Source organism: Lynx rufus, unplaced genomic scaffold, assembly GCF_022079265.1.
Source record: "Lynx rufus isolate CCGP_SWC_20201006 ecotype Redwood Valley unplaced genomic scaffold, mLynRuf1.p SCAF_45, whole genome shotgun sequence".
Taxonomy (NCBI): Eukaryota; Metazoa; Chordata; class Mammalia; order Carnivora; family Felidae; genus Lynx; species Lynx rufus.
Window position 1 is genome coordinate 52,848 of NW_025814862.1, and position 12,811 is coordinate 65,658.

At 37.9% G+C, this 12,811-nt stretch overlaps 1 protein-coding gene and 1 pseudogene across 1 annotated transcript in view; one reads left to right on the forward strand and one right to left on the reverse strand.

Annotated features, from left to right (window-relative positions):
- The window catches only part of LOC124525669 (ankyrin repeat domain-containing protein 26-like), a 75,021-nt gene that overhangs the window by 46,771 nt on the left and 15,439 nt on the right, over nt 1-12,811 (reverse strand). The window contains exons 4-6 of the mRNA XM_047098221.1: nt 9,951-10,121; nt 7,990-8,023; nt 7,272-7,413 (exon numbers count right to left, since the gene is read on the reverse strand). Of these exons, the coding sequence (XP_046954177.1) occupies nt 7,272-7,413; nt 7,990-8,023; nt 9,951-10,121 (347 nt within the window). The remainder of the gene's footprint in view (nt 1-7,271; nt 7,414-7,989; nt 8,024-9,950; nt 10,122-12,811) is intronic.
- Nucleotides 5,779-6,212, forward strand: LOC124525689 (40S ribosomal protein S15a-like; annotated as a pseudogene).

A 12,811-nucleotide genomic window follows, 5' to 3' on the forward strand; every position in this document is an offset into this window, starting at 1 on the left:
TGAATCTAAGAGCTGCTTTTTTTTAACGAATAAATAAACTTGATAACCCCCTAGCCAGCTTTCTCAGAAAGAAATGAGAATCCAAAGAGATGAAATCATGAATGAAAGAGGAGAGATCACAGTCAACACCACAGAAATTCAATTATTAGAGAATATTATGAAAATTTATATACCAACAAACTGGACAACCTGGAAGAAATGGACAACCACATGGAAGAAATGGAAGAAATACCTAGACAACCACACACTACCCAAACTCAAATGGGAAGAAATAGAAAATTTGAACAGACCCATAACCAGCGAAGAAATTCAATCAGTTATCAAAAATCCCCCAACAAATAGGAGTCCTGGGCCAGAAGTCTTCCCAGGGGAATTCTACAAGACATTGAAAGCAGAGTTAATACCTATACTTTTCAAGCTGTTGAACAAAGAAATGGAAGAAAAGCTTCCAGACTTATTCTGTGAAGCTAGCATTACCTTGATTCCCAAAACAGATAGAGACCACACTAAAAGGGAGAATGACAGGCCAATGTTCCTGATGAACATGGATGCCAAAATTCTTAACAAGATACTAGCAAATCCAATTCGGCAGTGTATGAAAGAATTCTTCACCATGATCAAGTGAGATTCATTCCTGGGCTACAGGGCTGGTTCAATATTCGCAAATCAATCAAAATGATACATCACATTAATAGAAGAAAGGATACGATCATCTATATGATCCTGTCAATAAATGCAGAAAAAAACATTTGATAAACTACGGCATCCTTTGTTAAGACAAACCTTCAAGAAAGTTGGGATAGAAGGAACATACCTTAACATCATAAAAGCCATATATGAGAAGCTCGCTGCTAATAGCATCCTCAATGGGGAGAAACAGAGAACTTCCCGCCCCCCCCACCACAGGAGATAAGGAACATGAAAGGGATGTCCACTCTCACCAGTGTTGTTTACCATAGTGTTGGAAGTCCTAGCCTCAGCAATCACAACAAAATGAAATAAAACTCATCCAAATTGGCAAAGAAGAAGTTACACTTTCACTTTTCGCAGATGACATGATACTCGACATGGAAAACCCAAAAGACTCCACCAAAAAGCTGCTCGAACTGATACATGAATTCAGCAAAGTCACAGGATACAAAAATCAACACACAGAAATTGATTGCACTTCTATATACCAATAATGAAGCCACAGAAAGAGAAATCAAGAAACTGAGCTCATTTAACAATTACAACAAGAACCATAAAATACCTAGAAGTCAACCTAACCAAAGATATAAGAGATTTGTATCCTGAAAACTATAGAAAAAAATATCAAAGAAATTGAAGAAGACACAAAGAAATGGGAAAACATTCCATGCTCACGGACTGGAAGAAGAAATATGAAAATGTCGATACGACCCAAAGCAATCTACACATTCAATGCAATCCCGATCAACATTGCACTGGCACTCTTCTCAGAGCTAGAACAAACAATCCTAAAATTTGTATGGAACCACAAAAGATCCCAGATAGCCAAAGTAATGTTGAAAAAGAAAACCAAAGCTGGAGGCGTCACAATCGCAGACTTGAGCCTCTACTACAAAGCTGCAATCATCAAGAGAGTATACTATCGGCACAAAAAGAGACACAAAGGCGAAGGGAATAGAATAGAGAATCCAGAAATGGACCCACAAATGTATGGCCAACTAAACCTTGGCAAAGCAGGAAAGAGTATCCAATGGAAAAAAGATAGGCTCTTTAGCAAATGGTGCTGGGAGAGCTGGACAGCACCATGAAGAAGAATGAAACTGGACCGGTTTCTTACACCATACATAAACTCAAAATGGATGAAAGACCTCAATTTGAGAGAGGAAACCATCAAAACCCTAGAGGAGAACACAGGCCACAACCTCTTTGATCTTGGCCACAGCAACTTCTACTCAACACATCTCTGAAGGCAAGGGACATAAAAGCAAAATTGGACTATTGGGACCTCATCAAGGTAAAAAGCTAATGCACTGCAAAGGAAACAATCCACAAAATTAAAAGGCACCAACGGAACGGGAGAAGATATTTGCAAATGACATAAGGGATTAGCATCCATACTCTATAAAGAATTTACCAAACTCAACACCTGAAAAACAAATAATCCAGGGAAAGAATGGGCAGAAGACATGCATAGACACTTTTCCAAAGAAGACATCCAGATGGCCAACAGGCACATGAAAGGATGTTCAAGGTCGCTCATCATCAGGGAAATACAAATCAAAACCACATTGAGATACCACCTCACACCGGTCAGAGTCGATCAAATTAACAACACAGGAAACAACAGATGTTGGTGAGGATGTGCAGAAATGGGAACTCTCTTGCACTGTCGGTGGGAATGCAGGGTTGGTGCAGCTGCTCTGGAAAACAGTGTGGAGGTTGGTTCCTCAAAAAATTAAAATAGAATTACCCTACAACCCAGGAATTGCACTACTAGGCATTTACCCAAGGGATACAGGAGTGCTGATTCATAGGGGCACATGTACCCCAACGTGTATAGCAGCACTATCAACAATTGCCATATTATGGAAAGAGCCCAAATGTCCACCAACTGATGAATGGGTAAAGAAGATATGGTTCATATATACGATGGATATTACTTGGCAGTGAGAAAGAATGAAATCGTGCCATTTGCAACAACATGGATGGAATTGGAGGGTAGTATGTGAAGTGAAATAAGGCAGTCAGAGAAAAACAGATATCATGTTTTCACTCATATGTGGATTTTGAGAAACGTAACAGAAAAACATGGGGGAACAGAAGAGGGAAAAATCTTTTCAGACAGGGAGGCAAACCATGGGAAACTTTTAAATGCAGAGAACAAACTGAAGGTTCATGGAGGGGTGGGGGAAAGGGGAGAATGGGTGATGGGCATTGAGGAGGGCACTTGTTGGGATGAGCACTGGGTGTTGTACATAAGTAATGAATCTTGGGAATATACTCCCAAAGCCAAGAGCACAATATATACACTGTATGTTAGCTAACTTGACAATAAATTATATTTAATTAATTAATCAATTAATTAAACTATAGCCGTGTGTGTGTGGGGGGGTGGAATCTAACAATACACTAAGGGATTATTTGTTACGACCAAATGGTGTTTATCCAAGAAATGCGGAGTTGGTTTAAGATTCGAAAACCAATTAGTGTTATTCACCATATTAACAAACTTTTAAAAAAGGAAAATTATATGATCATCTCCGTAGGTAAAATAAGTCCCTTGTCAAAATTCAACATGCCATTCCAGATAAAAACTTTCAGCAATCCTGGAATACAAGGGAACTTCAATTATGACTTAAAACAAAACAAAACAAAACAAGTCATGATAACTCTACAGCTAACGTTACATGTAATGGTAAAAAACTGAACGCATTTCCTAGAAGATCAGGAAGAAGACAAGTAGGCCATTCACTGAATGACTTCTTCTCTTCAGCACTATACTAGCAGTTCTAGCCAACGCAATCAAACAAGAAAAAGCAACAAAGGACATCCAAATAGAAAATGAAGTGAAACTGTCTCTATCGCAATGACATGGTCACAAAATAGAAGTTGGCAAACTCCCACCTGTGGGCCACGTTACTTATTTTGGTAAATTAAATTTTATCAAAATACAGCCATGTCCATTAATGTATGCAGTATCTATTGACTGCCCTTATAGTACAATGGCAAAGCTGTTTAGTTGCGACAGAGAATGTATTGGCTACAAGTCTACAATATTTACCATTGTTAGTAAAATAGTAATTAAAAATGAATTTTAATGAACTTTGCTTATGTAGAAAATCTGACAGAATGAAGAAAAATGCTACTAGAATTAATGAATTTATAGCAGCACATGGATGACTCAGTCGGTTGAGTGTCTCTTGATTTCAGCTCAGGCTATGATCCCAGAGTCATGGGATGGAGCCCTATGTCAGGCTCGCACTGAGCATGGAGACTGCTTAAGATTCTCCCTGTCTCGGGGCGCCTGGGTGGCGCAGTCGGTTAAGCGTCCGACTTCAGCCAGGTCACGATCTCGCGGTCTGTGAGTTCGAGCCCCGCGTCAGGCTCTGGGCTGATGGCTTGGGGCCTGGAGCCTGTTTCCGATTCTGTGTCTCCCTCTCTCTCTGCCCCTCCCCCGTTCATGCTCTATCTCTGTCCCAAAAATAAATAAACGTCAAAAAAAAATTAAAAAAAAAAAAAGATTCTCCCTGTCTCTCTCTCTCTCTCTCTCTCTCTCTCTCCCCCTCTCCTCTGCTCATGTACTCTCTCTAAAATTAAATATATGTAGGGGCGCCTGGGTGGCTCAGTCGGTTAAGCGGCCAACTTCAGCTCAGGTCACGATCTCAGGGTCCGTGAGTTCGAGCCCCGCGTCGGGCTCTGGGCTGATGGCTCAGAGCCTGCAGCCTGCTTCCGATTCTGTGTCTCCCTCTCTCTCTGCCCCTCCCCTGTTCATGCCCTGTCTCTCTCTGTCTCAAAAATAAATAAAACGTTAAAAAAATTTAAATATATGTATACATATAAATTTATCAAGGTTGGAAGATACAGAATCATTACACAAAAATCAACTGTATTTCTATATACTTGCTATAAAGAATCAAAAATTAAAATTTCAGGGCACCTGGGTGCCTCAGTTGGTTAAGCGCTGGGCTCTGGCTAAGGTCATGATCTCAACGTTGGTGAGTTCAAGCCCCATGTCGGCTCTGTACTGACAGCTTGGAGCCTGGAGCCTGCTTCAGATTCTGTCTCCCTCTCTCTCTGTCCCTCCCCAACTCATGCTCTGTCTCTCTCTCAAGGGTAAACATTACAAAAAAAATTTAAATTTAAGATATATTATTTACAACTGCACTGAAAATAAAAAATAATCACAGTTAATATCATAAAAGACAGAACGACCTATACATTAAAAACTACAAAATATTACTGAGAAAATTTTAAAAGACCTATATCAAGGGAGAGATATATCCTCTGTTCAGGGGTTAAAAAATTCAATATTGTCAAGAAGTCAGTTCTCCCCAAATAAATCTGTAGATTCAACATAATCTAAACTTCATTTCCTGAAGACCACCAGAGTTGGGGTTTTGTTTGTTTGTTTGTTTGTTTTTTAAGAAACTGACAAACTGATTCTAAAATTCACGTGGAAATGCAAAGGATCCAGTGTAGCAAAAGAACACTGAAAAGAACCAAGCAGGATGACTAACACTACGTGATTTCAAAAATTCTTATAAACTGGCAGTGATTAAAACAGCATAATATTGGTACAAAGATGGCCAAAGAGATCAATGAGACAGAATAGAGCCCATAAATAAGCCCACACATATATGGCCAACTGATTATGACAAAGGAACAATGGCATAAAGCGGAGAAAACACAGCCTTTCCAATAAATGGTGCTGGAACAACTGGATATCCATATGCAAAAGAATGAACTTGTATCCATACTTTATATCATAAAAAAAAAGAATATAAAATGGGTCATAGATCTAAATGTGAGACCTAAAACTATAACACTTCTAAAAGAAACCATGAGAGAAAAACTTTGTGACCTTGTGCTAGGCAAAGATTTCTTAGATATGAAAACCAAAAGCAACAATCATACAAGAACAAATGAATGCGTAAACTGGACTTCACCAAAAAGAAAAACTGCTCTTCAAAAACACTGTTGAGAGAAGGAAAAGTCAGAGACTGGGAGAAGGAAAACCTTGCAAAAAAAAAAGAGAGGTGATAAAGGAACTGTATCTAGCTCTTTCCACCATCTTTCTGTGCCACCATCATGATGCATGTGAATGTCGTGGCAGATGCTCCCCAAAGCATAACAATACTGAAAAGAGAAGCAAACGCCAGGTTCTTACTAGGCCGTGCTCCACAGACATTGTCCACTTTCTAACTGTGATGATGAAGCATGGTTACACTGGTGAATTTAAAATCATTGATGATCACAGAGTTGGGAAAATTGTCGTGAACCTCACAGGCAGGTTAAGCAAGCATGGAGTGACTGGCCCCAGAACTGATGGACAATGCAAAGATCTAGAAAAATGGCAGAATAATCTGTTCAGTTTGGTTTCATTATACTGACCACCTCAGCTACAGTCATGGACCATGAAGAAGCAAGATGAAAACACACAGAAGGGGAAATCCTGGGATTCTTTTTCTAGGGATGTAATACGTATGTGCAAATAAAATGCCTCAATGGAAAACAAAAACAAAAACAACCACAAAAAGACAAAAAGAAAACAAAATAAGAAGGAACTGTGTCTAGAATATACAAAGAATTCTGAAAACTCAACAAGTAAGAAAACAAACAAATTTTTAAAATAAAAAAAAAAGATTTGGACAATTCAAAGAAGATATACAGATGGCAAGCAAGCATGTGAAAATATGGTCAACATCGTCAGTTATTAGCAAAATGTATATTCAAACCATAATGATATATAAAATATCCATCTGAATGGCTAGGATTTAAAGAGCTGACAATACTAAGTGGTCATGAATATGTATGTAGGAATTGGTGCTCTCACAGGCTGCTGGTGGGAATGGAAAACAGTATAACTCCTTTAGAAAACGATTTGGCAGCTTCATAATAAGGGAATAGAAAGGGACATGAGATTTTTCAGGGTGATGAATATGTTAACTGTCTGGATTGCGGTTATCGTTTCATACGTGTAAACATATGTCAAAACTATCAAATGACACACTTCACATATGTGCAGTTTACCTAACCAAAGCTGTTGGAAACGACAAGCTCTTTCACAGGAAGAAACGTCTAAAACAGTGGATAAGACACAGACGGAAAGAAGGATGTCAAACAATACAAGATGAAGCCAGAGGACCGTGGCCTTTAACCTAATAGCAATGAGAAGTAACAGCTAAGCTTTAAGCAAGGAGGTAACATGATGAAATACACATTTTTTAAAGTATATAATGATTATGGTTGCAGTGCAGACCAAGGTCCTGGGAGGTTGAACGGCAGGGAAAACGGTCCTGAGGTTATTTCAGTCATGTAGGGGAAAAATAATGACCTGACCTGGGTGAAGGCACAGAAGAGAAGCAGAGTTAACAAACACGTTAGATGTGCCATTCCCACTGAGAAAGGTACAGTAGAAATGATGACTCTTTGGCTGAGAGGATACAATAGTTCTCCTTTGATTTTAATATAAAACATATTTCTGAGATGAGCAGCTCTACAATACAGCAGTGTTCTATGGTGCAGTACTAGGCAAGGTGTGCACATATGACTACAGCCATATACGTAAAAAGGCTTCCTACCTTTACAATCCATGCCAAGTTGTTCAATCAGCAACATGAAATTCTTAGAGTAAGGCAACTCACAATCCTCTGAGGCTGTTTCAGATTCAGATGACTGAATGAAGTCGACAAGGTCATCCATAGAAGTAATTTCCTTTTTGACCTACAAATAAAGAATACCATTTCAAAATGTCCCCCAAATATTTATAAAATATACAAGGTGTAGAGAAGTGATAAATACCCATCTTTTTATAAAAGCTAAAACAGGGGCACCTGAGTGGCTCTGTCGGTTGAGCATCCGACTCCATTGTGGCTCAGGTCATGACCTCAGGGTTCCTGAGTTTGAGTCCCATGTTGACCTCCACAATGTCAGCATGGAGCCTGCTTGGGATTCTCTCTCCCCCTCTCCCCCTGCCCCTCCCCCACTTGTGCGTGCTCTCTCTCAAAATACATTTTAAAAATAAGTGAATAAACATTTAAAAGCGAAAGCACAGAGACTTTTTAAAAGAAGGGATTTTTATCAAAAAGACACCGTTATCAATAGCTAGTATTTCTAAGTACCTTTTTCACAGCAAATGTCTCTACAACAAAGGAAGATTTTCTATTTTTTCACTACATCTTTCATAAAGTATTTTTTTACCACTCAACAATATCTTTAATAAATATTTATCAAAATAATATAATAAAATAAAAATAAAATAAATAAATAAAATAAAATTACATTGTCTATTTCTCTTACCTTGTTCTTCTTCTTAGAAATTTTCTTTGCAGGCCTGAAAAAACCCAACAATTCTTTTCAGGCAAATATTAAATACTTAAAATACAAAGAATATTTAACCCAATTGTTTCTGATATAAAATCTCTGCATTTGAAACTAAATCTCTACAAAGGGGATTAAACAATAGAGTAACATTAAACAGCATAGAAAATATGCTATTGTTAATATTAACGAAGGATTAGATGTATCCAGTTGTAATATATGTGCTGCTGAAGTGAGAACAACAAAGTACTAAATTTAGATAAAAACTAACAAAAGCAAAGGAAAATCCTAATGCGACTTGCATTATTTGATAGGCATGATACCATTGTTTTTGTTGTTGTCATTTTTACTAAAAATAAGCTTTTCCTAGCACTAAAACCTACTTGGAAAGTGCAAGTTAAGTCCCTATATGAAAGGACGCCTTTTTAACAATCGTGATATTAACGTGTTGAAGACTCACTGTGCAACTACTCTCTAGGCATTACTATGAGCACTTTACATGTCTTCAAGGTATTTGAAGCCCCACAACAATCTTATGAAGTAGGTTATTATAGTCGGTATTTTACACAGGAAGAAAATGAGGCACAGAAAGTCGAAGTGACTTGCCCAAGAAGCCCTAATCGCTGGCCAAGAACAGACCCTGAATTCAAACCCAGGAATGTGCCTTCAAAGCATGCGTTTCATAACATGTGGTTAAAGTAATACTTAAGTGTTTCTAACTAATATAATAGCAAATGAATCTACATTATTGTTCTATTTCTAGCCATAGCTGTATATAACAATTTCTGAATCTTACACATTCTCTTAAGAGACTCCATACCTAGGCAATATTGGAAATCTACTTTCAATAAACTATAGATTTGCTTCTTCTAGAGAAGTTCATCAACAGGCATTCATTCGTTCATTCAACTGTTTATTCCCACATTCAACACATACTTATTGAACATATAATCTGTGTCAATGACACTGCTGGTACAGGAAGCATGGTTTTTGTAATTTAGAGCTTTCCAGTCCAAAAGGAATAATCTGTGATGGGTTACTAGTTTATTTTCCAATTGTAAATAAACAAAATCTTCCCCTTTCCCCAGAACATAAATAAATATTAACTTGATATAACCAGATACTTTCAAGTCCCTAACAAAATCACAGCTGTTCATGACGCTATCAAAGGCACTGAATATCTAAAATCATCAAGGAAGGATTAGTTCTATTCAGAATGGCCTCAGTGTTTGCATACATTTACTATAAGTGTGAGTGTATATATATACACACACACATATACTTATATATACATATAGAATTTATACACAGGCATGTATATATATATATATATATATATATACACACATACTTGCATTCATACATATATATATTTTTAAATCTGCACATTCAATTACAGGAGAATACCCCATTGTGGAAACAATTCTGAATAAACCAACCTCTTCCACAAAATTACATGAATAGGAGTACTAAAGACAATGACTATAATCTTTAAAAGATACTGTAATACACTCAACAAACTTCCTAATGTTTGGAAACACAAACAAAGTTAAATTAACTAACCATGTCTATCTCTATGGATCATTTCCAACAGCATACATACTCTAAAAGCTCCCATCTTAAAATAAAAAGAGCAAGAAAATGCCTTTGCAACTCACATTCTTTTTCAGTTATCATCCATTTCTCTATTACCTTTCCCAATTAAAATGCTCTAAGGAGTTGTTTACACTTACTCATCTTCCATGCTTCCATGGTGACTACTGAAACTGCTCCTTGACAAAGTCACTTACCCTCATCATAACTTTTCAAGCAGTGTGTTTGATATGTTGAGTATTTCTTGCTTTAGCTTGGACCTACCTACACTACAGCATCTTATTTCCACAAAAGGTAATCACTGCTAAAATGCCTTCACAGGCACATAAGGAATTTATAGATTTTACCTGCTTTCATGCTGATCCTTTTCACTGAAATGGCTGCCATCATTCTTTTGTAGTGGACCACCAGTTAGGGAATCGGCCTTCTTCAACACTGGTGTGATCACAGATCCTTTTGATGTCCCTTTTTCATTTTCACCTTCCTTTAACTTCTTCATATGTAAACCAGGTTCACTCCTTAAAGAAAAAGCCATTAAAAAGCCATAAAACAGCCAATGTTTTCTAATAATTTTACTGACAAAGAATAAAAGGACAATTTTCATCAAGTTCTGAATTTTACCCATCTGACTTAATTTATTAATTCAGAGAACAGTGCTGAAATACCAACCATATACAAGGAAATACTCATCTGTTGCTTCAGACACAGACAAATATACAACTATAATACAATGTGATTTGTAAGAATTGACATGTGAAAAGCTGTAAGTGAGAACAAGAAAGGCTTTATTGAAGAGGGAAAATAAACAGGAGAGGTCACCAGGAAAAGAAACGGGAGAATACCATTTACTTAGAGATTAGAATGTAAGCACAAAGATTACATAGATGGCATCCAGGTGCCTTGAAAGGAAAAGTATACTTTTAGGAACTTGGAAAAAAACCATAAGATACATGGAACCAAGTAGTAAGAGTCAGGAAAGAAATTCTGACTCAGACATGGGAGTAATAACTAGATTTGTGCTATATTTTCGGCTTTTCTTTTAAATATAAAAATGCTTCATTTCAACAAAGTTTTAAAATAGCATGAGGTCCATATAACATGAAAGAAGAAGTCAGGGAAATACTTTAGGGGCAAAACTACTTTTAAGATGCCCATCTGTCAGAGCGATATCATTATCATAGCTGGGTAAGATGTACCTTATTGCGTCTCCCCACCTACAACAAACTGGCATCTTATCCAACCAAGGGCAAAACTACCTTTGCGGGAGCTGTGGGAATCCAGCACCATATTCCGAGGGACCGAGGAAAAGCCTTGCCTACCCGTGCATCAGGTAACAGGCATACATACTACAGTCTAATCTGTGGACCTAGCAATAGCCCATAAAGTGCCTCCAGTCCCTCCCTCTCAGCCACATCTGGGAGTCCCTCCCTAGAAAACACTGTCTAGGATAATCACCCGCAGATGAGAGAGCCTTTTTGGAAATCCAGGTGTCCTGCAGAGAATTTGCAGCATACCACTGGAGCAAAAAATATCAGGGTTGGACACACTGAAGAGGTAGTCATTAAAGACTGGAGGAGGTGACTGCTACTTCAAATGCAAAGACAGCAATGCAAAACTGCAAAGAATATAAAATATCAAGGAAATATGATATCATCAAAGGATCACAATAATCTTCCAGTGATCAATCGGAAACACATGGAGATCTGTAATTTATTCAAAAGAGAATTCAAAAACAGCAGTTTTAAGGAAACTCAGTGAGTTACAAGAAAAACACAAAAAGCCAACTCATTAAAATCAGAAACACACTCTATGAATAAAATGAGAAGCTTAACAAAGAGCTGGAAATAGGAAAAACTGACTGAACAAAAATCCTGGAGCTGAAGTGTATAATGAAGGAGATGAAAAAAGCAAGAGTGATCACTGACAGGAAATGGATTAAGCAAAAAATAAAATGTGAATTTAAAGACAGGAACTATCAAATTATCCAATCAGCAGACAACAAAGTAAAAAGAAAGAAAAAGAGTGAGGAAAGACTATGTGACTACAAGTGAACCCTCATAAGGCTATTAGCAATTTCTCAGCAGAAACCTTACATACCAGGAGGCAGTGGGATTATACATATTCAAAGTGCTAAGAGAAAAAAGACTACCAATCAAGAATACTTTACTCAGCAAAATTGCCCTTCGGAAATCAAGTCAAATAAATACGTTTGATACACCGCATTAACAGGATAAAAAAAAAAATCATATGATCATCCCAGCATGTGAGGAAAAAGCATTTGACAAAATTCAACATCTTTTCAGGATTAAAAACTCTCAATAAAGTGGGTACTGAATTATCACACCTGGACATAGTGAAGTCCAATATGATAAGCGCACGGCCAACATCATATGCAGTGGTAAAAAACTGAAAGCTTTTACTCTAAGTTCAAGAACAAGGCAAAGTTGCCCACTTGACCACTCCTATTCAACAGGATATGAGAAGTCCTAGCCAAAGCAGTCAGGCAAGAAAAGGAAATGACAGGCATCCAAATCAGAAAAGAAGACATAAAACCGTCTTTGCTTGCAGATGATATGTTCTTATATATAGAAAATCCCGAAGATACCACCAAAAAGCTGTTCAAAGGATGAAGGATACAAAATGAACATAAAGATGCAGGGGTGCCTGGGTGGCTCAGTCAGTTAAGCTTCTGACTTCGGCTAAGGCCATGATCTTGTGGTTTGCGGTTCAAGCCCTCTATTGGGCTCTGTGCTGACAGCTCAGAGCCTGGAGCCTGCTTTGGATTCTCTCTTTCTCTCTCTCTCTCTGCCCCCCCCCCCCCCGTCCACACTCTGTCTCTTTAGCCTCTACTACAAAGCTGTGATCATCAAGAGAGTATGGTATTGGCACAAAAACAGACACACAGACCAATGGAATAGAATAGAGACCCCAGAAGTAGACCCACAAATGTATGGCCAACTAAGCACTGACGAAGCAGGAAAGAGTATCCAATGGAAAAAAAAAAAAAGGCAGACTCTTTCTTCTGGGAGAACTGGACAGCAACATGCAGAAGAATGGAACTAGACCACTTTCTTACACCATACACACAAATAAACTCAAAATGGATGAAGGACCTGAATGTGAGACAGGAAACCATCAAAACCCTAGAGGAGAAAGCAGGAAAAAACCTCTTTGACCGCCGCCGCAGCAATTTCTTACTTGACACATC